The sequence below is a fragment of the Trachypithecus francoisi genome, unplaced genomic scaffold, assembly GCF_009764315.1.
Source record: "Trachypithecus francoisi isolate TF-2019V2 unplaced genomic scaffold, Tfra_2.0 Lachesis_group20, whole genome shotgun sequence".
Classification (NCBI taxonomy): Eukaryota; Metazoa; Chordata; class Mammalia; order Primates; family Cercopithecidae; genus Trachypithecus; species Trachypithecus francoisi.
In genome coordinates, this window is record NW_022681466.1 from 25,011,491 (window position 1) to 25,034,333 (window position 22,843).

At 47.7% G+C, this 22,843-nt stretch overlaps 3 protein-coding genes across 4 annotated transcripts in view; 1 reads left to right on the forward strand and 2 right to left on the reverse strand.

The window, feature by feature from the left end:
• MRPL27 (mitochondrial ribosomal protein L27) lies at positions 1-5,613 on the reverse strand. Its single transcript, XM_033183471.1, has 4 exons — positions 5,518-5,613; positions 2,521-2,652; positions 2,093-2,160; positions 1-435 (listed from the first exon to the last, which is right to left on the reverse strand). The coding sequence occupies exons 1-4, from the start codon at positions 5,555-5,557 to the stop codon at positions 229-231; spliced, it is 447 nt and encodes a 148-aa protein (XP_033039362.1). The 5' UTR covers positions 5,558-5,613; the 3' UTR covers positions 1-228.
• On the forward strand, positions 5,600-14,478 carry EME1 (essential meiotic structure-specific endonuclease 1). 2 transcript variants are annotated; one of them, XM_033183466.1, is made up of 9 exons: positions 5,600-5,664; positions 7,876-8,677; positions 8,760-8,887; positions 11,634-11,720; positions 11,813-11,934; positions 12,072-12,258; positions 12,487-12,602; positions 13,339-13,528; positions 13,790-14,478. In XM_033183466.1, the coding sequence occupies exons 2-9, from the start codon at positions 7,900-7,902 to the stop codon at positions 13,964-13,966; spliced, it is 1,785 nt and encodes a 594-aa protein (XP_033039357.1). In that variant the 5' UTR covers positions 5,600-5,664; positions 7,876-7,899; the 3' UTR covers positions 13,967-14,478. The 2 variants fall into 2 exon arrangements, with proteins under 2 accessions (XP_033039357.1, XP_033039358.1); XM_033183467.1 differs by having other exon boundaries at positions 5,602-5,664; positions 12,141-12,258.
• The window catches only part of LRRC59 (leucine rich repeat containing 59), a 17,090-nt gene continuing 8,503 nt past the window's right edge, over positions 14,257-22,843 (reverse strand). Inside the window, exons 5-7 of the mRNA XM_033183470.1 lie at positions 21,209-21,281; positions 18,108-18,281; positions 14,257-16,249 (exon numbers count right to left, since the gene is read on the reverse strand). Coding sequence (XP_033039361.1) covers positions 16,002-16,249; positions 18,108-18,281; positions 21,209-21,281 — 495 coding nt within the window. The 3' untranslated portion in view covers positions 14,257-16,001. The remainder of the gene's footprint in view (positions 16,250-18,107; positions 18,282-21,208; positions 21,282-22,843) is intronic.

Genomic DNA, 22,843 nt, shown 5'->3' on the forward strand with positions numbered 1-22,843 from the left:
TGTGTCCCTAAATAGCATGCGTTCATGACTCTGGCTCACTTTATTTTTGGCCCCAGGTCAGGTCTCCCAAAGGGTTTCCCGGCAGTCACTTCAGAGTCTCCTGCAGAGTCACCATCAAGCAGACCTCTTCCTCGGGAGGCCGTGTCGTCACCCCAACCCTTGACTTCTGGTATCACCATCTCCTGTCACCTGGGCTCCAGTCTCTGTCTGATGGCCTCAAACAGGACATCAAAGCATAGCTACCAGTTTGAAGGTGCCCTCCGGCCTGGCAGGAACCACGTGGACAAAAGTCTTGTAGAGCACAGCACCCTTGGGCAGCCTGGCGATCCGATCCACAGCCTCTGTGTTTCTGGGATGAGGCACGTAGACCTCCTTAGTGTAGCGGACTATCCCCTCTTCCAGGGCATACAGACATTTATTCTTCCCAAGACCCACCTGCAACACACAGACCTGGTCAGCTGGTCAGCGAGGTGGTCCATCCCAGAATTTTGGGACAGACTTCTCACACAGAGCCACGCCCTGGGGCCGAAGAGGGGGATCAGAGAGTGCCATCTCAGGTTCCCTTTCCCACTGGCTGGCACTTCCAAACCTCCTGCTTCTTTACTGACTCATAACAAATGAGGGAAAAGAAAGCTCCAACAGCCAATGTGGGTCACTGTTCAGTCCCAGGGGGCTGTTACCTGGAGCCATGTCTATGTAGCTGGTCAGAAGCCACAGTGGACAGATCCCAAAACCCAGGAAGATGCCCTAAATCTTCACTTAAGACTTAAACAACACTAGAACTGTCATATTAAAACACTAGTTTGATGTAAATTTTCATCTAGGTAGTGATTTATAAAGTTTAGGCTCTATGGAAAACATAGACCAAAGCTGTATGTATAATGCATATACTAATAAAACAATCATACTATTGCATCAGCTAATACCCATGTAAGCCCTTTAATACACATTAAGTCATTTAATCCTCACCTTGTAAAAGAGGTATTATCTCCAACACCATTTTTCAGATGAGAAATACAAAGCAGAGAGGTTAAACTATGTTGTATGTATAGTTTTTCACCATATTTTTTAGCTTTTTCTTTTAGAACTTCAGGCTGGGTGTGTGGCAAATTTTACCCAGGTAGTCCAGCACTATTCTGTCTCTCTGATTAAAAGAATGGGCTCTGGAGCCAGGATGTCTGGTTCAAATACCAGCACTGCTACTTACTCCTGTGTGGTCTTAGGCAAGTTTACTTCACTGTGCCTCCGTTTTTTTCATCTGTCAAATGGGGATAATATTAGCTACTTTACAGGATCAATTTCAGGATTAATGGTCAACAATCATAAAGGGCTTAGAATACCGTCCAGCTCAAAGTATGTTAGCTTTGATTGTTGTTGACATAGCTACACATCTAATGTCTCAAGTTCTAAAAGGTAAAGCTACTACATATAAAATTATCCAAAAAGGGGTGAGGGAGGGGAAACTGTTTACAAAGGAAACTAATATTTAAAATAATGTGAAGAGTATAGTATCATTCTGTCTCTGTAACAAAGAACTGTCCTACCCTATAAAAATGATGCCAACTTGCTGAAACTGAAATCCCCACCTGGTATGAACCTAATTTCTGGCACAGTGAATTCTATTTCATTAAATTCAAGCTATCTTTCAACCATCTACAAGTAAGTCTATGCAAAGGGAGAGGTCTTATAATGAAAAACTAATAAATTGAAATTAGTTTCCCAAGAATAAAATAATATTTTAGATATCTTGTCCTCCAAGAACTGAGGGTTAGAAAGAACCAAGAATACCAGGCCAATGCAACACCAAAGCAAAACATAGTGATCTGGGAGTTAGGCAGACTTGGTGCAAATCCCAGCAGTCACTTGCTCCTTCCACCCCCTCTAAGTCTCTGGTATTTCACCTGTAAAATGGAGACAATACCCACCTCACAGGGATGCAGTAAGGAAGAAATGAGATGGTGTAGGCATGGGAATCAGCACAATGCTTGCCATTTGGTAAGCACCCAATACATGCAACTGTTACTACCATGCTTAGGGACAAGGAGAGGTCATCCTAGAAAAGGAAAAAGGGGGCAGCAACAGAACAACTCACATGGGCACCTGGGTGCCAGCGGAAATGGCGCTGTGTTCCAATGATGTTCCCAGCATGAACATAGTGACCTAGAAGAGAAGTCCACAGTGATTGGGGCAGCACAGCAAACTACCAAGAAAACAGGATGGCCCAAATGCTGCATACCAACTTCCAAGCCTGCCCCTGGCCAAAAACAACTCCCAGACAGTCCAACACAAGCATTGCAGGATCTGCCACCCAGCAGCTCTTATCTCTAATTGCATGGCTATGGCTCACACCCACCCACCCTATGACCCTTCCTCAGGTCTTATCCGCTCCTTTAATCGGGAGCCAATTATGATGGTGAGGAAGAACAGAACAGGGCCAGGAACAGGCAGGGTTCTTCTGCTCTCCTAAGGAACATCAGGACAGGGTGCAGCTGGGAAGCAGAAGCCAAGGCACATCCTCACCTTCCATTTTCTTCATGCCTAGGCGTTTGCCTGATGACTTTCCACCAAGGTTTCTGGAGCTACCACCCGTCTTCTTGGATGCATATCTGACAGCAAGAGCTGTAGCAGGAGTGGAGCTCAGCAAGGATGTAACTGCAAAGAAAACAGAAACATTGTTCAGACAGACAGGCTCAAACTATTTCTGCCTCAATGGGCCACATGCTGAGAGGTGAGAGGTGGTGGGGAGATGAGAAAGATGTGTCAGGGGAGCAGAAGTGCCACTGAGTATATTAGTTCTCAGGGAATACCTGTAGGTCCTTGGCTTTCTTCTTTTGGGGGAGGGGGCGGGGGAGCAGTGAAACATAAATGGAAAAAAATAAACACCATGTGTTCTGGGTCCTGACACATTTAGTCTAAATGTGCTGAGGAGAAATGGACACCACAGAGCTGCCTGCTTCAGAGGCTCACTCACCCTCACGCACCACGGAGGGGACAGAACAGACTTGGGAAGCCCAGCATATCCAGAGAGGCTTCTGTTTCAGGCTCACTCATGACTTTTTCTTTATTTTTAAGACGGAGTTTCGCTCTTGTTGCCCAAGCTGGAGTGCAATGGGCACAGTCTTGGCTCACTGCAACCTTCACCTCCCGGGTTCAAGCGATTCTCCTGCCTCAGCCTCCCAAGTAGCTGGGATTACAGGTGTGTGCCACCACGCCCAGCTAATTTTTTGTATTTTTAGTAGAAACGGGGTTTCACCATGTTAGCCAGGCTGGTCTGGAACTCCTGACCTCAGGTGATCCCAAAGTGTTGGGATTACAGGCCTCACCCATGACTTTCTCAGCTATTCACTCATCCACTGCTCACCAAATACTAGTAAACCAAAAGGGTGGCTGGTCTGAAGGTGGCTCCCACAGGGTCCTGGCCATTTCAGAAGGCTGGGCTCTTTCTTCTCAAAGCACATCAAGCAGAGGTCCAACCATGACCCACACACTGCCCTTGTTTTTTTTTTTTTTTTTTTTGAGACGTAGTCTTGCTCTGTTGCCCGGGCTGGAGTGCAGTGGCCGGATCTCAACTCACTGCAAGCTCCGCCTCCCGGGTTTATGCCATTCTTCTGCCTCAGCCTCCGGAGTAGCTGGGACTACAGGCGCCCGCCACCTCGCCCGACTAGTTTTTTTGTATTTTTAGTAGAGACGAGGTTTCACCGTGTTAGCCAGGATGGTCTCAATCTCCTGACCTCGTGATCCGCCCATCTCGGCCTCCCAAAGTGCTGGGATTACAGGCTTGAGCCACCGCGCCCGGCCTTACACTGCCCTTGTTAATCTGACCCCTCCATACTCATTCCAAAGTGCTCAATAGCATTCATTTGAAAAAGTAAAACGAACTAAAATTCACACTAGGATGGTAGTCCCTTGCTGTATGACAAGCTTAGGGGTGCAACTCCTTGCCTGCAGGTCTCCAGACACAGCCATGATTTAAGGCCCATGCCAGTGTCTTTAGAGAAGCTTTCTGGGTCTCTGGAGCCTGTAAGTTCAGAGTTCCTGAAGCCTGGGTTTCTGACATTTCCATGACAACACAAACTAGCTGGAGCAAAGGACCAGAGATAAGTACTCAGAAAGACAACAAGTTAAATGCCCAGCACCAGGATCTACCTACCTTTAAACATCTATTCATTCATTTACATACTTACTAAGCTCAGGAGCTGGGCTTTTACTTTACTTACATTATCTCATTCACAAATCTTTGCTCTTCACCCTACTCCCCATCCTCCTCCTCAAAGTAAATGGTGCTACCATTCAGCCAGTTGCTTAGGCAGAAACCACAGTCACTGCGGATTCCTTCTCTTTGCTGACCTCACATATTCAATTCACCAGCAAGCTCTGTGGATGCTAACTCCAAAACAGGTCTCAAATTCATCCATTTTCCTCCAAGTTTACTGCCACCACAAAGGTCTTGGCTAAATCATCTCTGCTCAGAGCTATTACGGCTTTCCATCTGATTTCCTCATTTCCACTCCTATCCCTTTAAATTTACATAACAGGAATAGTTTGCTTCTCAAAATGCAGAACTGGCTCAAGTCACTCTCCTGTCCCTCACTCTACATAGGGCTAGGTCTCCTGTCATTCTTTTTTTTGGGGGGGGGATAGGGCCCCATTCTGTCACCCAGGCTGGAGTGCAGTGGTATGAACATGGCTCACTGCAGCCTCGATCTCCCGAGCTCAGGTGATCCTCCCACCTCAGCCTCCTGAGTATGTGAGACCACAGGCAAGCGCCACCACACTCAGCTAATTTTTGTAACTTTTGTAGAGACGGGGTTTTGCCATGTTGCCCAGTTGGTCTTGAACTCTTGGGCTCAAGCGATCCGCCCGCCTCGGCCTCCTAGTGTTGGGACTACAGGCAGGAGCCATCATGCCCCGCCTCCTGTCATTCTTTAGTTCTTAAATGTTATCTCCTCAGAAGACTTCCTTCACCGTTCAATCTAAGAAAACACACACACACTCATTTTTTTCTTCACAGCACTTGCCAGTTTACAACTACCGTATGTGTTCATTTATTGGCTTATGCACCAGAGAGAACCGTTCGGGGGCTAGAAGCCATGTCTTCACGTTTTCTGCTGATTTTCTGAACACCTACCGCCGTGTCTACCACAAAGTAAGACCTCAATCTGTTGAATGAATAGATTAATTTTTTCATCCCCAATGTGCCATTGTTACTAATACTTATACAGAGAAAGGATCCACCCAAACCCCCAACCGCCAAGGAAGCCGTCCGTGCTCCCGAGGCAGGGGAAGACCAAGTGCTCCTCCAACTCCCCCACTCATGGTTCCACCCAGGATGTGTCACGTGACCAGCAACAGCGTCTCTCAAACCTGGAGTGGCCTCGCCCCGCTCTGACTACTGCGAGGACACCTCCCCTCGCATCCAGGGTCCTCCGCGGGGATCAGTATCACCTCCTTCTCTCCCTGCGGGAGCTCCACTCTGCCTCCCCGCCTCGCCCGGCTCTGACTACTGCGTCCCATTACCAGCTGTCCGGGTCCTCAGCGCCAGCACCACAGACGCCATGTTTGCGTTCCCTCACTTCCGGTCTCGGAAAGGTTCTACTTCCGCTATCAGGAGATCTACTTCCGGGCCCTGCGTAGCGGATGAAAGAGTGGCGGGAGAAGTTGCAGGTGAGCATCCCCGGCCGCAGGCCAGCGGATTGGTCGGGACTTCCTTCTTGAGCACCGCTCTGCAGAGTCTTGGTGGCTAGGGCGTCCAGGAGCCTCTGCCGCGGACCGCCAGCCTGAGAGGCGCAGAGCTTGTCGGGCAGGGACCCGCTTATCTGCAAATGAGGGGCCCGCTGATCACCCTCATTTGCAGATGTCAACGGAGGCCCAGCGAAGGGTCAGAGATGAGGCCCCCTGCCTAGTCATTCAACTTACTTTATTCAGCCAGCTGTGTGCCAGATGCTATACTAAGCGCGATGGATGCATTATTTTATTTAATTCTCACCACCTTATAAAATGGGTGCTGTTATCATCCCTGTTTTACTAAGGAAGAAACTGAGGCCTAGGCAGGTTACATGTCTCCTCCTGGGTCATACCTACAGTGTTAGTAAATGTTCCAGGAATGATTAGCTTTGCATATGACCCAGCAGTTTTACTCCTAAGTATATACACGAAAGGGATTTGAAAACATACCCCCACAAAAAGTTGTACATCAGTGTTCATAGCAGCATTATTCATAATAGCCAAAAAAAGGGAAACAAATGTCCAAGTGATGAATGGATACACACAATGTAGCGTATCTGTACAATGGAATATTATTCAGTCATGAAAAGCAATTAAGTACTGATACAGGCTACATCATAGATAAACCTTGAAAACATGCTAAGTGAAAAAAGTCAGGCACAAAAGGCCACATATTATATGATTCTATTTATATGAAATATCCAGAATAGGCAAATGCATAGAGACAGATGTATGGTTGCCAGGAGCTGGGGAGAGGGAGGGAATGGACAGTGACTGCTTAATGGCTGCAGGAATTCTTTTTGAGGTGATGAAAATAGTGATGATGGTTGCACAACATTGTGAATATACTAAAAAACTACTGAACGTACACTTTTAAAAGGATATTATGCTGTGCAAATTATATCTCTATTTTTATTTTTGTTTATTTTTCTTTAAAGCAGGGTCTCACTCTGTCACCCTGGCTGGAGTGCAGTGGTACAATCACAGCTCATTGCAGCCTTGACCTCCCAGGCTCAAGCGATCCTCCCACCTCAGCCTCCTGAGTATCTGGGACTACAGGTGTGAGCTACCACACCCAGCTAATTTTTGTATTTTTTTGTAGAGACGAGTTCTCACTATGTTGCCCAGGCTGTTCTTGAACTCCTGGACTCAAGTGATCCTTCCGCTTTGGCCTCCTAAAGTGCTGGGATTATAGGCATGAGCTACCATGACCAGCCTGTATCTCAATTTTTTTTTTTTTTTTTTTTGAGACGGAGTCTCGCTCTGTGGCCCAGGCTGGAGTGCAGTGGCGCGATCTCGGCTCACTGCAAGCTCCGCCTCCCGGGTTTACGCCATTCTCCTGCCTCAGCCTCCCGAGTAGCTGGGACTACAGGCGCCCGCCAACTCGCCCGGCTAGTTTTTTGTATTTTTTAGTAGAGACGGGGTTTCACCGTGTAGACCAGGATGGTCTCGATCTCCTGACCTCGTGATCCACCCGTCTCGGCCTCCCAAAGTGCTGGGATTACGGGCTTGAGCCACCGCGCCCGGCCTCAATTTTTAAAAAGAACAGTTTTTGTCCAGGTGCGGTGGACAGTTTTGTCCTTGGGAGGCCAAGGCGGGCAGATCACTTGAGGTCAGGAGTTCAAGACTAGCCTGGCCAGGATAATGAAAACCCATCTCTACTAAAAATACAAAAATTAGCCAGGCGTGATGGTGGGTGCCTGTAATCCCAGCTAGGCTGAGGCAAGAGAATCGCTTGAACCTGGGAGTGAGGTTGCAATGAGCCAAGATTGTGCCACTGCACTCCAACCTGAGTGCCAGAGCGAGACTCCATCTCAAAAAAGAATAACTTTTGACATCTCCATTTCAAATGTGAAGATCAACAAGGGTGTGGAGGTGTTAAATCTTGTTACCACCTCCCCCCATTAAAATTTTGTAATGGTAACTCTACTTTGTTTATACCTCAACTTGACCTGGAAAGAATTTGAGGAGGATTCCTGTTAGATTACTAAGAGTTAGAGTTCCAGATTGAATGTGTTGGGACCATGTCATATTTCTCTGTTTCTGTATTCTCTGTATCTTATATTTGTGTCATAAAGCCTGGCTATGGAACACAGCTGGTGGACTGTATTGAATGCTCTAGTCTGTGTCTTATGTCTCTTTTCCTTTTAGGGAATTATTTGATAGCACATACTGATGGCTCTAAAGAAGTCATCACCCTCACGAGATTCTGGTGATAGTGACTCTGAGGAGTTGCCAACATTTGCCTTTCTGAAGAAGGAACCATCTTCAACAAAGAGGAGACAGCCTGAGAGGGAGGAGAAGATTGTAGTGGTTGACATCTCAGATTCTGAAGCCTCCTGTCCTCCAACACCAGGGTTACTTTCACCACCTGTGTCAGACACAGCTGAAACTGTCACACAAACGCAGCCAGTCAGGTTGCTAAGCAGTGGAAGTGAAGATGAAGAAGAATTTATTCCTCTGGCTCAAAGGCTTACATGTAAGTTTCTGACCTACAAGCAACCGAGCCCTGAGGACTCTAGCTCCCCAATTAAAAGTGTTTTGGATCATCAAAATAATGAAGGTGTATCACGTGACTGGAAAAAGCAGCCCTTTCCAAAGATCCCTGAAGTTCCTCTCCATGACACCCCAGAGAGGAGTACAGCAGATAACAAGGACCTGATCTTAGATCCATGCCGTCAGCTTCCAGCCTACCCCTCTGCCTGCCCTGGCCAGAGCAGCAGCTTGGTAGTAACCAGAGCAAATTCTGACATCCTCCCACCACAGAAGAAAACCAAGCAGAGTCAGAAGGTCCAGGGAAGAGGCTCACAGGGATGCCTGCAGCAGAGACAAGCAAAGCAGAAGGAAAGCACCCTGAGACGACAGGAAAGAAAGAATGCAGCACTGGTTACCAGGATGAAAGCCTGGAGGCCAGAGGAATGCTTAAAACACATCATTGTGGTGCTGGATCCAGGTCCTCACATGTATCTTTGTCCTGTGCTGAGTTATCTGCTTTCTGGACCACCCACTGACAGTCCCTTTTCTATCTGTTGCAGTGCTTTTACAGATGGAAGGTGGGGGCCAGCTCCTGGGAGCACTGCAGTCCATGGAGTGCCGCTGTGTGATTGAGGCACAGGCCGTGCCTTGCAGTGTCACTTGGAGGAGAAGGGCTGGGCCGTCTGAGGTAGGGGTTTTCTGGCTGACATTTCCTCCTCCTCCTCCCCTTGCAGTTACAGGATAAATATGCTTTTATTTTAAAGGATACTTAGCAGTCAGGGCCCCAGCAGGAAGACAGATGGCACATTCAACTCAGGGTAATTGAAGGAAGATTGAATAAAGGGACTGTTTGGCAAGGCATGGGCAGGGTACGAGGAAACTACTAGTGACAGCATGGTACCTCACAGTAATAACAGCACAACTTACGGTTTTTCCACCTCAGAATTATTGACATTTTAGATTGGAGAATTCTTTGTTTTGGGAGCTGTCCTGTGATGTGCAAAATGTTTAGCAGCATTCCTGGCCGCTATCTACTAATGTACCCCTCTCAGTCATGACAATAAAAAATGTCTGCAGACATTGCCAGATATCATTTGTGGGGAAAAATCACCCCCAGTTGAGAACCATTGGCATAGCTGTTACTATCCCTACGCCTGAAGGGATGAGGGGAAGGAGTGGTTAACAGAATCCAGGAGAGAGAAATGGAGAGAGGACCACCTTGAGCGAAGCTATGAGCTGCCGTAGAGGGGGACAGCAAACCCTAGGTGACCCCACTGGGAGGGAGCCAGGGGAAAAATACCCTGACTTCACTTTCCTCCTTCCCACTAGTCCTCTCCTCGGGTTCCCCGCTGGTGACACCCAGCTGGGAGCCAGAAGACATGTGGGCCCTGTGTTTTTTGTAGAGATCGTAGAGTGGAGCTTGTATATTTGGTAGAGACGCGGTTTTGCCATGTTACCCAGGCTGGTCTTGAACTCCTGAGCTCAAGCAATCTGTCTGCCTTGGCCTCTCAAAATGCTGCGATGGGCCGGGTGCGGTGGCTCAAGCCTGTAATCCCAGCACTTTGGGAGGTCGAGACGGGCGGATCACGAGGTCAGGAGTTCGAGACCATCCTGGCTAACACGGTGAAACCCCGTCTCTACTAAAAAATACAAAAAGCTAGCCGGGCGAGATGGCTGGCGCCTGTGGTCCCAGATACTCGGGAGGCTGAGGCAGGAGAATGGCGTAAAACCCGGGAGGCGGAGCTTGCAGTGAGCTGAGATCCGGCCACCGCACTCCAGCCCGGGCGACAGCGAGACTCCGTCTCAAAAAAAAAAAAAAAAAAAAACTGCAATGACAGGTGTGAGCCACCTTGCCTGGCACTAAGATTCTTTATCTCACCAGAAGCATCTTGTATGAAAAAAGAAAAAAAAAAGTATTTTTTCCTCTCTTTGATTTCTTTTTTGCATCTGATAACTTTCTCAGTAACACAGGACAGTTCCCCACACTTTTTACTTTGGGGGTATTAGCAAGCCTTTATATTCATAGAGCAGCTTACCCTCTCAAGGCACTCCCACATTCTCCCTTGTGTTTCTGTCAGTCATCCTATAGGGTAGGACTTCTCCCCACATCACAGGTGGGGAAACTGGGGCCCAGAGAAGTTAAAAGCCTTGTTGAGGATCACAACGGGAATGAGAACCCAGAGCTCCCCCGACCTATACTTTGCTGTAGTATAGGTCTTGCTTTGCTTATAGGGACCCAATCAGAAAACTTTCTATAAAAGTCCTGTTCCCCAATTACTCCATAATACTGTACTGCTGGAGGACTGTTGGCCTTGAGGCATCCTTGACTTTGATTATGCCCTACCTGTGACAAACAGGAGGTGCTCTCATAAACTGAAGTTTCCCTTGCGATTCTTGTCTTTGTCACAAAAAAACCTACGTGTTTGTAAGGGCCACTCAGCTCACGGCATCTACCTTCAAAGCCAGAGTCATTTACTTGTACTAAATCCTTTGGAAGAGTTTCCCTTTCCTCCATTCCCCTATTCAAAATGTACAGAACAAATTGGCCCCAGCCCCTTTCAACTTGCTATGTTCCTTTCTCCTTTTTTTTTTTTTTTTTTTTTGAGACAGAGTTTCACCCTGCTGCCCAGGCTAGAGTACAATGGCGTGGTCTCGGCTCACTGCAACCTCCAGCATCTGGGTTCAAGTGATTCTCCTGCCTCAGCCTCCCGAGTACCTGAGATTACAGGCACGCACCACCACGCCTAGCTAATTTTTTTGTATTATTAGTAGAGACAGGGTTTCACCATGTTGGCCAAGCTGGTCTCAAACTCCTGACCTCAGGTGATCCGCCCACCTAGCTCTCCCAAAGTGCTGGGATTACAGGTGTGAACCACCGCGCCTGGCCTGCTGTGTTCCTTTTTTTTTTTTTTTTTTTTTTTTTTTAAGACAGAGTCTAGCTCTGTTGCCAGGTTGGAGTGCAGTAGTGTGATCTCGGCTCACTGCAACCTCCGCCTCCCAGTTTCAAGCAATTCTCCTGCCTCAGCCTCCCGAATAGCTGGGATTACAGGCATGTGCCACCACACCCAGCTAATTTTTGTATTTTTAGTAGAGATGGGGTTTCACCGTGTTGGCCAGGCTGGTCTGGAACTCCTGACCTCATGATCCGCCCACCTCGGCCTCCCAAAGTGCTGGGATTACAGGTGTGAGCCACCACGCCTGGCTGCTATGTTCTTTTCTTATTCACTGTCTCTGAGATACAGGGCACCAAGACTGAACAATTGAGGGCTGGGAGGGACAGCAACACTGTTTCTTGCCACAGTGACTTCATTCCAGAGGGATAATGCATAAGGGGTGGGAGTTAGTTCATTCACCCAGAAGACCTGGGCCACTCTCACAGGTGCTCGTTACCTGCTGACCTCCTTCCCTGGGCTGTGTTCCGGGTACTTTGGCAGGACGGAGAGGACTGGGTGGAGGAGCCAACAGTCCTGGTGCTGCTCCGGGCAGAGGCATTTGTGTCCATGATCTGCAATGGAAAGCAGGTGGGCAGAGCCAGAGGGTGGGAGGACATGGAACAGAGGGCTGACTCTTACTAGGAAGCAAGTATGAATGCAGTTTCTGCCCCTTCATGCAGGGAAGCCTGGACAGCACCATAAAAGGGAAGGAGACGCTTCAGGGCTTTGTAACTGACATCACAGCAAGGACAGCAGGGAAGGCTCTGTCACTGGTGATTGTGGATCAGGAGAAATGCTTCAGGTTTGGATTTGCCCTGGTGATTTCATGTTCAAAGGGGCAGCTCTTGGGCCAAGAGGGGTGAGTTTATTCTTCGCAGATGGAGGTCACTCTGCAAGGTAGTCTGTCTCTAACAAGCCCGGGGGGATGCTTTGGTCCAGTCTTCTTCCGCATCTTCTGCCTGACTTCAGCCTGGAGCTGCTGTCCTTTGATTTCCTCCCCTGCACCAGCACTCAGAATCCTCCACGCAGAGGGAAACAGGGAACAAATAAACAGACCAAGGAGAAGCAACAGAAACAACCAGAGGCCAGCATAAGGTCCATGGTATCCAGGGTAGACGCTGAAGAGGTAAGAACGTCCTGTTGCCTGGATCAGGCTGGGTACTCACTGGTCACCTGAGGCTTCCTATTGATAGAGAATAAAATACCTGCTGCATACTGCTTTCTGCCTTGGCACTGAGAAAGAGAGAAGGTGCCAAACAGGGAGCCAAGGGGCTGGGGTGTGGCTTTAGTGGACAGTGACTTGCAGCTAATCTCTCTCTACCCCTCCAGTCCATCGTTGCTTTTGGGTTTCTAGGCATTGGTGGATCTGCAGCTACACACAGAAGCCCAGGCTCAAATTGTGCAGGGCTGGAAAGAACTGGCCGACTTCACATGTGCATTCACAAAGGCTGTGGCTGAGACGCCCTTCAAGTGAGTAACCCTAGCAAGTCCAGCCTCCACGCTGGGCCTTGTCCTTTACCATGGCTCTTGCAGTCAAAGCAAATGTCCCTTTCCCCTCATCTCTGCAGTCAGCCCATTGTCTCTCAAGCTGGAGGCAGAAGGAGCTGACCTCATGCTGGGGATTCTTGGCAAGAGTCCTCAAGCCTAGCCCCTTTTCAAATATTCTCCTTTGGCTTATGTGTAAGTATGTGTTCTGCAGGCTGACATCACAGGCCAGGTTACCATAGGCCAAGTTACCAGGATTAATTACAGGTCAGATCACAATGTAATAAGCACTCGGGAAGCAAATTTTTAGCCTACTTAGTTCAAGGAGTGTTCATTGTCAGAATTTAAAATAATGACCTCAGAGACAATCCAGTCCAAGTCTCTTATTTGATACTTGAGGGGACTGAGGCCTGAAGAGATTGACTTGTCTAAGGTCCTAGCAGTGAGAAGAACCAGAAATAGACTCCAGATTGCCAAATATCAAAAGAATCTGGTACCTTTTCTTCTACTAAAATGGACTAGATGTAGTTTTTAAATGAATTAGCAACTGGCACTATACCTGGAAACAAAGTGAGCAAATTGTCAAAGGCACAAAAAGGCCAGATGTAACATGGTGCCCACCTCTTCCAACGTCAGTGGGTGGGTTTTTCAGTTCCAACTTGAGGGAACAGGTATAAGAGAGCAATGAGCAACTTACAGCTCTCCAACTATGCTGTTGCAGGAAACTCCGAGATGAAACTACCTTCTCCTTCTGTGTGGAGAGTGACTGGGCTGGAGGGGTGAAGGTGGACCGTGCTGGCAGGGGTCTTGCACTGGTCTGGAGGAGACAGATTCAGCAGCTGAACCGAGTCAGCCTGGAAACGGCCAGTGCAGTTGTGGATGCCTATCCCTCCCCACAGCTCCTGGTACAGGTATGCCACTCCAGGGCTCAGGGGTCACTGCCCATTGCCTGTGAGTTCAGTGAGCCTCCAGATTTCCATGGACAACTGTTGAGGGCCCACAAAGGCCTCACAGGTCAGCAGTGCAGGTCTGCTAAGATCAGAGTTGCTAATGCTGACCCAGGGAGGGAGGACAGGTTCTCATGCCCCAAGCCGAGCGTAGCACCCTCTATGCTCATGGAGGAGGGATCATTGTGGATGGTACCATATTAAGAGGTCATCTACCACTTCCAGGCTTATCGGCATTGTTTTTCGGAGCAAGAACGCCAGAATTTGCTTGCAGACATACAGGTGCGCCGTGGGGAAGGTGTGACATCCACTTCTCGCCGCGTTGGACCAGAGCTATCCAGGCGTATCTATCTTCAGATGACCACTTTACAGCCACATCTCTCTTTAGATAGTGCTGACTGATTCTAGCCCTTGGGGATGGGATGTAAAGCTGGAAACTTCCACCTTCCCACCCTCAGAGCCTGACTGCAATGAAGAGACTGGTAGCTCCTCCAATGAAGAGACAAGCCTAGGTGAGGCCCAGTCTTTCCTGGGTCTTGCTATTTGTGAAGGTCTGCCTGTCAGCTGGGGCAGAGACTGAAATACTGCCACCCACCTTTGGCATTTAATGTTCCTCTCCTGGCAAAAATTCAGTCACAAACCACCCCCACTCCTACCCAGCCAACCCTCAAAACACAAAGGAACAGAGACAGTCCACTCAGACACGTATTTAATAACTGTAGAAATCCAAAAGAATTAGCATCAAATCTTGAAGTCGTGAGTGAAGCTGTGGGTTGGCTTGACTGGGCTCAGCCACTGAGCTGCCTCAACCGGCCAAGGAACGGGATTATGATGATTATGCAGACTTCTATATTGTCTTCATCTCATTGTATGTATTATGTATTTAGTTTCAATAAAGCATTTGTACCAATGGCTCTGGAGCTTGGAGGAAGACTAAAGGAATGTGTAGTGATTCTGAGTAAGGTGTAGACCTACGCAGCAGAGCTATGGGGGAGAAGATTAACAAAGTCCTTTCTTCCAATATCAGGACAGTCATGAGTGGCAGTCCCATGCAAAAGGTCATTAGGGCTAAAAGGCCCTCTGTCTCTGAACTGTGACAGATTCTTGCTCCCTCCGGGGGAGCCAAGGAGCTTGCAACTGGGAGTTTGCAGTGAATGAGCACCATGACACAGTCATTTCTGATCCCTCTATCCAGCTGTTGTGAAAAGATGAAGCAAAGGAGGCAAGAAAATGCTTACTCTAGCAGACAAGAGAATGGACAGTGCAATCCTTGTTTGTGCTAGTCATTGGGTGATGCACCACTTTTCAGCTCCATGATGCTACTTGTTTCCCTTCATTTCCTGTTTCCATTCCCTTCAGTTATGGTCTAGAATCAAACAATTCTAAATCTCAGTGTCTTATGAAGCTGACACTTCAAAACCTGCAAAAGCAGGTTGCCTTTGAGGTATTTAGTCACACCAAATACAACTAGAGCTGTCATAGACAGTGTAGGTTTGCAGAGATCCACCTCCTTGCTTACTGGCAATTAGGGAATTAATGCTCTAAAATTGAGGCAAGGAGCCTGGACTGTTGCCATTTTATGGAAGTCACGTAAGTTGGGCAGGACTCCACAGGAGCTGCCATGATGTGATGATAGCAAGAGATTTCTATCTGAGTCACGAAATCTGTCTACCATGAAAGAGTCTATGCTTCGCCTGAGGAATGATCAATTCTGGTGTGAGTTCTAGTCTCTCAGGACATGATAAAGGAGGGAAAATGATGTAAAGGGAAGAAAGAATACCAGAGTGGGAATCCAGTTTTGCCTCAAACTAGCTGGGAGACTAGGCAAGTCATGGAAGACCTGTTTCTCTGTCTGCACGTGTTATATTGGACTGGATGGTCATGAAGTCCCTTTCATAGCCAGAGATTTTGTGTGGCTGCTAAAATGCTTATATCTCTGAGGTCCTGAAGAAAACAGGAATACCCCTACCCCCCAATTTAGACTGGATTTACTGAGTGTGGTGTTTTAGTCCCCAAAAACTTCCTCCTGATCTGCCCTGATTCCCCAGGGAGGCATGAAAGAAAGGGTTTGTGGCATACAAAAGTATAAATGTAGTGACAGCTGACCATTTAGTAGAAACGAGCCTTGCCTTTACATAGCTTTGTATAACAACTAGAAAAGGCTATGTTTTCTCTCTCCCCACCCCCAAGCCTACTCCTTTAGGCATGCAGGTAACTGCTCCCCCCCGCCGCCACCTCCCATTTCTCCTCATTCCACCAGGGAACCCTGACTAAGGAACGAAGAAGTCCTACAAAGAGGAGGTCTCATGTACCCAATCTGCAGCCATTTGATGATGGCAGGTAGGTCTGATGCTAAAAAGAAGTTGTGTCCAGCAGAACCCAATTCCATAGGAATGCAAACTCCAAGGCTGGGAGGCAGCAGGTGCTGGGGACAGGCTCACTGCTGAGAGTCGGTCTGGAGGACCCACTGGAGGATCTCATGGCGGCGTAGACCCTGGACCGCATTGTCATAGATGGTGTTCACGCTGGTGCAGAGGGGCTGCTGCTGTAGCTCTGTCACCCGACAAGCAACCAGCCCTCCCGCCACACCAAATAGCAGCAGCAGCAGCAGCAGCTTCAGCGCAGCCCAGGAACGAGTGTGTTTCCGGGGTGGTGGCTTGCGGGGACGGGAGCCGGACTTAGATTCTGGAGGAACAGTAACAGTAGACACAACAAGTTCAGTCAGAGGAGACCCACTCTATACCAATCTCTGCTAGTCTCCTCCGCACAGACCCACCTACATCCCTCACTCAAGCAAAAACTCTCCAGGCCCTGAAGACAAAAAATGTCTCCAGAGACCGAAACAGAAACACCTCTTCCCTTGGATCTCGAGGGGGTAGATTTGAAACTGGGACTCATTCTGCGTGTCTCATGTAGCTCACAGCCCTCAGGGTCCTAAGTTCTCCTTGGTAACATGGTGATCCACACCTCTTGGGATCGCAGAGGGAGGGGCTTATCAGGAGGCACCCAGTGCTGACAGAGTACTGTCCACTTGGGGAAACAGGGTCAGGATTGATCATTATTGTCATTATGATATAATGTGTACATAAAAAGAAAGCCCAAAAGGTAATACACCATATTGTAAGCAGTGATGACTGCTAGGAATGGGGGAGTGCAGGTGGTTGCCATTTTCTGATATATGTATCTAGATAGATAGATATCTTTTCTCAATTCTTTGCAATGAATATATATTACATTTTTAATTAGAAAAAAATTGGTTTTGAGATTTTTAGACAAAATTTTAAAAAACTTGACTGAGTATCCACAATGCCAGGAACTGCATGACCCTGCTTCCTCATTTAATCCTTATTACTACCCTGTATGATCTTCATTTTCAACAAGGAAATTAAAAACCAGTGAGATCAGGAGGGTGGAGGCCTGTGGTCCTGTGCTGCTCAAGACAAGGGTGAGTAGGGGTAGGGCCACAGGCCTCCACTCTCTGTACAGAGCTCCTTCCCTCACCTGCCTCTCCCTCAGGGGTCTCTTTTCACCCAGAGAGTATCTGATCCTCTGCAGCATATGGAGCCACGTCACTAACGAAATTCAACCAGACATATTCAGGTAAAACACAAAAATGTGTTTTCTATACAATATGCCTCCCTGAATGCAGGGAAAATGACACCTCTTGTGTTCAAGCAGAGAGGGGTCTCACTGTCGCCCAGGCTGGTCTTGAATGATCCTCCTGCTTCAGCCTCCCAAGTAGCTGGGACCACAGGTGTGTGCCACTACACTTGGCTAATTTTTAAATTTATGTAGAGACAGAGTCTCTCTATGTTGCCCAGGCTGGTCTCAAACTCCTGGGCTCAAGTGGTCTCACCTTAGCCTCCCAAAGCACTGGGATTAAAGGCCTGAGCCACAGAACCTGACTGTAAGGCACTTTTAAGAGTAAATTTGCTGGGCACAGTGGCTCACACCTGTAATCCCAGCACTTGGGGAGGCCGCCTGAGGTTGGGAGTTTGAGACCAGCCTGACCAACATGGAGAAACCCCATCGCTACTAAAAATACAAAATTAGCCGAGCGTGGTGGTGCATGCCTGTAATCCCAGCTACTTGGGAGGCTGAGGCAGGCGAATCTCTTGAACCTGGGAGGCAGAGGTTGCAGTGAGCCGAGATCATGCCATTGTACTCCAGCCTGGGAAACAAGAGTGAAACTCTGTCTCGAAAAATAAAAAGTAAACTTGACCATGTGTGATTTTTGCATATCTCAATGATTTTAGAACCTCACCTCTAAAAGGTGAGACTCTGTTCCGGGAATGCTCCAAGACATATCTGACCAAAACACCCGCACAGAAGTATGTGGGCACTAGAGAAACAAGCAAGGGGCACTAGCTCCCTAGGAGAGCCCCCCGTTCCCTGGCACCAAACCTCTCATCCACTCCCAAGCTTTAGAGTGTAATGTATCTGACTAAGGTGTGCAGGTCTGCTCACCCAGTCATCTATGCCTGGAAACATGAGTGTCTCCACTGTACCCCTGCTGGAACCTTACAACAGGCAGAAAACTTACTTGGGGCCTGATTTGCTTCCTTCTTAGGTTTCTTCTCCTGCTCCCGCTTGGCTGCTTTAAGGGCATCATACTCCTTTCTCCGGCGCTCCTTCTCTTCCGCCTTCTCCCGCTTCCGCAGTTCCCGTTCCTGAGCTTCCTTAGCTCGCTGCTTGGCCTCACGCTTCTTCTCTGCCTCTACAACAAAACATACCAAAATTTCACTTTTCTCTCTCAAACACTCTAGCAGTGTGCTTTCCCAAGTGATTAAAAGTACAGATTCTGCCACCTTTACCCTGGTGCCATGGTTCACATAAGAAATATTCAAAGGAAACAGTCATCTTTCTGCTCCTGGAAGTAGCCCTCCCCAAAAGCAGCTGCTCTCAGGGTTTGCTGAATGGATTCTGATTATGAGGTTCCTATCCTCAAGCAGCAGAGAAATTAGGGTAAAATAACAAGAAGGACCTAAGAAAAGCGTGAGGGATAAGTGGTGCTCCTCTAGAATTAGGTACTGACTCAGAAGGTATAGCAACTGATAGCCTTCTAGAACTCAGCTATGAAGAGAAAAAACCATGGCAGTTGTCTATGGGACTCCCATCTTCCCAAGCTTCAGAAATGAATGTGGCATGGGGGGACAAGTGAGAAGAGAAAACGAGCACTCAAGTTTAGGGTTAGAAACAATGAGGCCAGGAACAGTAGCTCATGCCTATAACCCTAGCACTTTGGGGGGTGAAGGTGGGAGTATCACTTGAGGCCAGGAGTTCGAGACCAGCCTGGGCAACATAGCAAGACTGTCTCTACCCAAAAAAAAAAAGAAAAAATTAGCCGGGTGTGCTCTCGCAAGCCTGTAGTCCCGGCTACCTGGGAGGCTGAGGTGGGAGGATTGATTGAGCTCAGGAGGTAGAGGGTGCAGTGAACCGTGATCGTGCCCCTATACTCCAGCCTGGGTGACACAGTGAGACCATGCCTCAAAGAAAATACAAGAAAAAAAGTAACAATGGCAATGTTGTTCTAAAAAAAGTGAACCTACCTTCTTACTATTGCACTGACTGCTTTCTTTTGTTTTGTTTTTTTTTTAAAGGCTAGTCAAGTGAAGAAGTGGGAGTGGAGAAGGAAGAAAGAAATCTCTAACTGGTTGTGATCAATTAGTTGTAAACACCACTGCACTAGGACCAGCCTGCACTTGACTAGTCTTAAAAAACAAATAAGCCTAATAGTTTGTCAGAGTAACCTCTAGACTTGAACTCATGAATCTGAGAACTGAACACAGGAACACATTCAGATTTACTCAACAGTTCAAGCATGTTTACACACTTCCAAATTACAACCTCCAAATTATTGGGTTCTAAAAATGCATTTCCAAATTAGTTATTTGGAAGTCTGAAATATATTTTTCCAAAGCCAGAATGCCACAAATGATGGTTAAATGTCCTTTTAGGGCTTAAACGCCTATGTTAGCCATAATGTAGCTGAATAGTACTACTGTAAATACTGTAGCTTTCCACTGCTTCTCCATGTAGAAACAAGCTCCAAGTTCCAGCTGGGCACCAGAATGCCAAGAACACACTCCACCCAGCCTCTAGGGAACACGGGCCACTGAGAGGTGAAGGCAGCAGGGCTCACAGTAAACATGGGCCTGCCTTGCCACAGTGGCCATGCGTAATAACGGGTGGCTGTAACTTGGCATGGTGCTCTCAAGGACTGCCTGTAATCACTACTGTACATATCCTCTCTTGAACCACAGGAGTCCTCCAGCGAGGGGCTCAGAAATCAGCCAGCCAGTCACCTACTATGTGCCAGGGGTTATTCTAAGTGCTTGAGATGCAGCAATGGAGAAAACAGGCCACGTTCCAGTGCCTATATCATTTACTTTCTAGAGGAGACAATAAACAGGTGAACGTAAAGAGGACAGTGATCTGTGCCCTAAAGAAACTAGCAGAGGGGCACCTGTAGTCCCAGCTACTCAGGAGGCTGAGGCAGCAGAATGGCTTGAAGCCAGGAGGCAGAGGTTGCAGTGAGCCGAGATCGTGCCACCACACTCCAGCACGGGCAACAGAGTGAGACTCCGTCTCAAAAAATAATTAAAAAAAAAAGAAGAAGAAACTAGCACAGGGTATGACAAAGTGAAAGTAGAATGGCTACTCTAGTCCGGTGGTTCTAAAAGGGTTACAGTTAACCTAAGGCAACATTTGAGCAGAGATGTGGGATTATGAAGCCAGCATGTAGAGACTAAGGGAAAAGGAAACCCAGCAAAGCCCCTGAACGAGACTGCAGTTGGTGTATTCAAGCTGAAATTAATGGCACAGTCTCATTCATGTGTGCAACAAGGCCGGTGGAGAGCAGGCAAGCAAGCTTGGGCCAAGGTGGGTTTTGCTGGCCTTGTCAATGAGTTTGGATTTCATTCTAAGTTCAGTGGGATGCCATTAGAGGGTTTTAAGCGAGTAGCAGCATCATTAATTACGTTTTTAAAAGATCTCCGAGGCAGAGCTTGCAGTGAGCTGAGATTCGGCCACTGCTCTCCAGCCTGGGCGACAGAGCGAGACTCCGTCTCAACACACACACACACACAAAACAGATCTCCCGGACTGTTGTGAAGAGACTGAGTTTAAGGAGATGGCAGCATCATGGAGACATGCTGGAAGGCATTGTGGTGGTCCCAGAATGGTGGCTGGTTACAGAGATGGCACCGGAGCTGGAGAAACAGTCCCACATAGGACTTGCTGACAGACTGGATGTGGGAATTACAGAAGAAAAGGAGTCATTAACATCTTTCCTATTTCAGGCTTGATAACTACAGGGAAAGTGATTTCCTATTACAGGGAACACTAGGAGGGACTGAAGGGCCATCAGGAATCTCTTTTAGCCACACTTCATATGAGTGCCTATTAACCCTCCAAGCAGAGATGAACTATAAGCAGTTGACTGCCTCTAGAGCTCAGCAGAGAAGCCAGGACTGAAGAGAGATTCATCAGATAAAGATGATACCATCCACCACAATACTGTCCCCCCACCGCCCAATTACTGCTCTTCATGACTATTCTACTGGATCCCAGCTGCTGAAGCATGAGAATCCACTGGCTGGGATGAGGACCTGAAAGACAACTACAAGAGGAACAGCCACCTACCACGTTCTACTTCCAGCCGCCGCTGCCTCTCCCGCTCCTGATCTGCCTGCACGGCTTTCATGTGCTGTAACACCTGCAAAGGGAAAGGAGGAAAAGTAGTGCTCTTCACAGTCACGTTTGCTCAGGGAAGTCTCAAAACAGACTATTTTCAGGCTCCCAGATGATCATGAGAGCAATGTAGAACTAAAAGAGTTAGGCTGAATGTGGTGGCTCACGCCTGTAACTCCAACTTTGGGAAGCCAAGGTGGAAGGACTGCTTGAGCCCAGGAGTTCAAGACAAGCCTCAGCAACATAATGAGACCCTGTCTCTACAGAAAAATGTAAAAAATTTGCCAGGCGCAGTGGCACATGCCTGTAGTCTCAGCTACTTAGGAGGCCAAGGAGAGAGGATCACTTGAACCCAGAAGGTCAAGGCTGCAGTGAGCTGTGGTCATGCCACGGCACTCCAGCCTAGGTGAAGAGTGAGAACCTATCTCAAAACAATCACCACCACCACCACCAAACTCATGGAGTTAATTGTATCTTTGCATCCTAAAATTACTGTGCCAACCTTAGCTGGAGAAGAGTGATATGAGCCCAGGTCATTAAAACTGCCAGAGAAAAGTGAAACACAATGCCAACTTGAATCTGTAAAAAGTTCTGCCATTTACACTCACTCTCACAGGCATGATTCCATATGACCCTCAGCAACAACTTGGCAGCATTTCCTCCAACACGCCTTCCTGGCTGCCCCTCCTTTGGCTACCTTAAGTCCCCCTCCATCTACTCCCGTGGAATTCAACACAGGACATTGTAACCACTTGCTACCTATCTGGCTTGGTCATAAGATGGCAGATTCCTTAATGGCAGGAACTGCTCTCTGGTCTGTAGGTATCCCCCAGGGCATGCTTAGCACAGAGTTTAGCTAATGGCAGGCATTCAATACATACATGAGGAATGGCTGATTCCCATTTCAAAAGGAAGAAAACCAAGACTCATAGGGTGATTTGTCCACTGCTAATGGCCAGAAAGCAGCACAGCTAAGACCTGAGCACAGTCCCCTGCATTCCTAGGGCAGAGCTTGTCCCACACACTTTCACCACATGCACAGGAAAGCTCCGAGAGAAGCCTACACACAGCACACTTGTACTCGGCACTCTGAGCTCCCCAGATCCCCATCAACTCGCTCACAGATGATCTCTAACCACATAATCGCATTGATTCTCGCTATGGTGCGTGGAGTAGGTAAAGACCTTTTCTGTTTGTATTTTTTTTAAGCGGTATTCTTCGGCTGTAAGGGACAGAGTGTAAGCTTGGAGCCCAACGCAATCCTGACTACCCCTTATTGTATAACCTTGGCAAGTGACTTAACCTTTCTGAGCCAATTTTCTGATCTAGAAAACAGAGATAAGATATACCTCTATGAAGTGTTGTGAAGAATAAATAATATAACTTGTATTGGTTGCCTTGTATAATCTCTGGCATTATATGTGCTCAATAAGTACTGTTGCTTATTTTTTTTACCACGTAAGAAAAAAAGAAGAAAACCCAAACTATTAGCAAAAGGGTCTTGTTTTACTACTGTACTTAACAATTACATTTGAATATGCATGCCCATGAGACAGACATGTATATTCATATTTAATTCTTATTTCT

Excerpts from the sequence above, each read along its gene's own strand:
- MRPL27 (XM_033183471.1), bottom strand. The coding sequence starts at position 5,557 with ATGGCGTCTGTGGTGCTGGCGCTGAGGACCCGGACAGCTG. Across the intron at positions 2,161-2,520 it reads AGGCATGAAGAAAATGGAAG|GTCACTATGTTCATGCTGGG; the intron begins GTGAGGATGTGC and ends CTTCTCTTCTAG. Across the intron at positions 436-2,092 it reads GCTGGCACCCAGGTGCCCAT|GTGGGTCTTGGGAAGAATAA; the intron begins GTGAGTTGTTCT and ends TGTGTGTTGCAG.
- EME1 (XM_033183466.1), top strand. The coding sequence starts at position 7,900 with ATGGCTCTAAAGAAGTCATCACCCTCACGAGATTCTGGTGATAGTGAC. Across the intron at positions 8,678-8,759 it reads CATTGTGGTGCTGGATCCAG|TGCTTTTACAGATGGAAGGT; the intron begins GTCCTCACATGT and ends TATCTGTTGCAG. Across the intron at positions 13,529-13,789 it reads CCCCACAGCTCCTGGTACAG|GCTTATCGGCATTGTTTTTC; the intron begins GTATGCCACTCC and ends TACCACTTCCAG.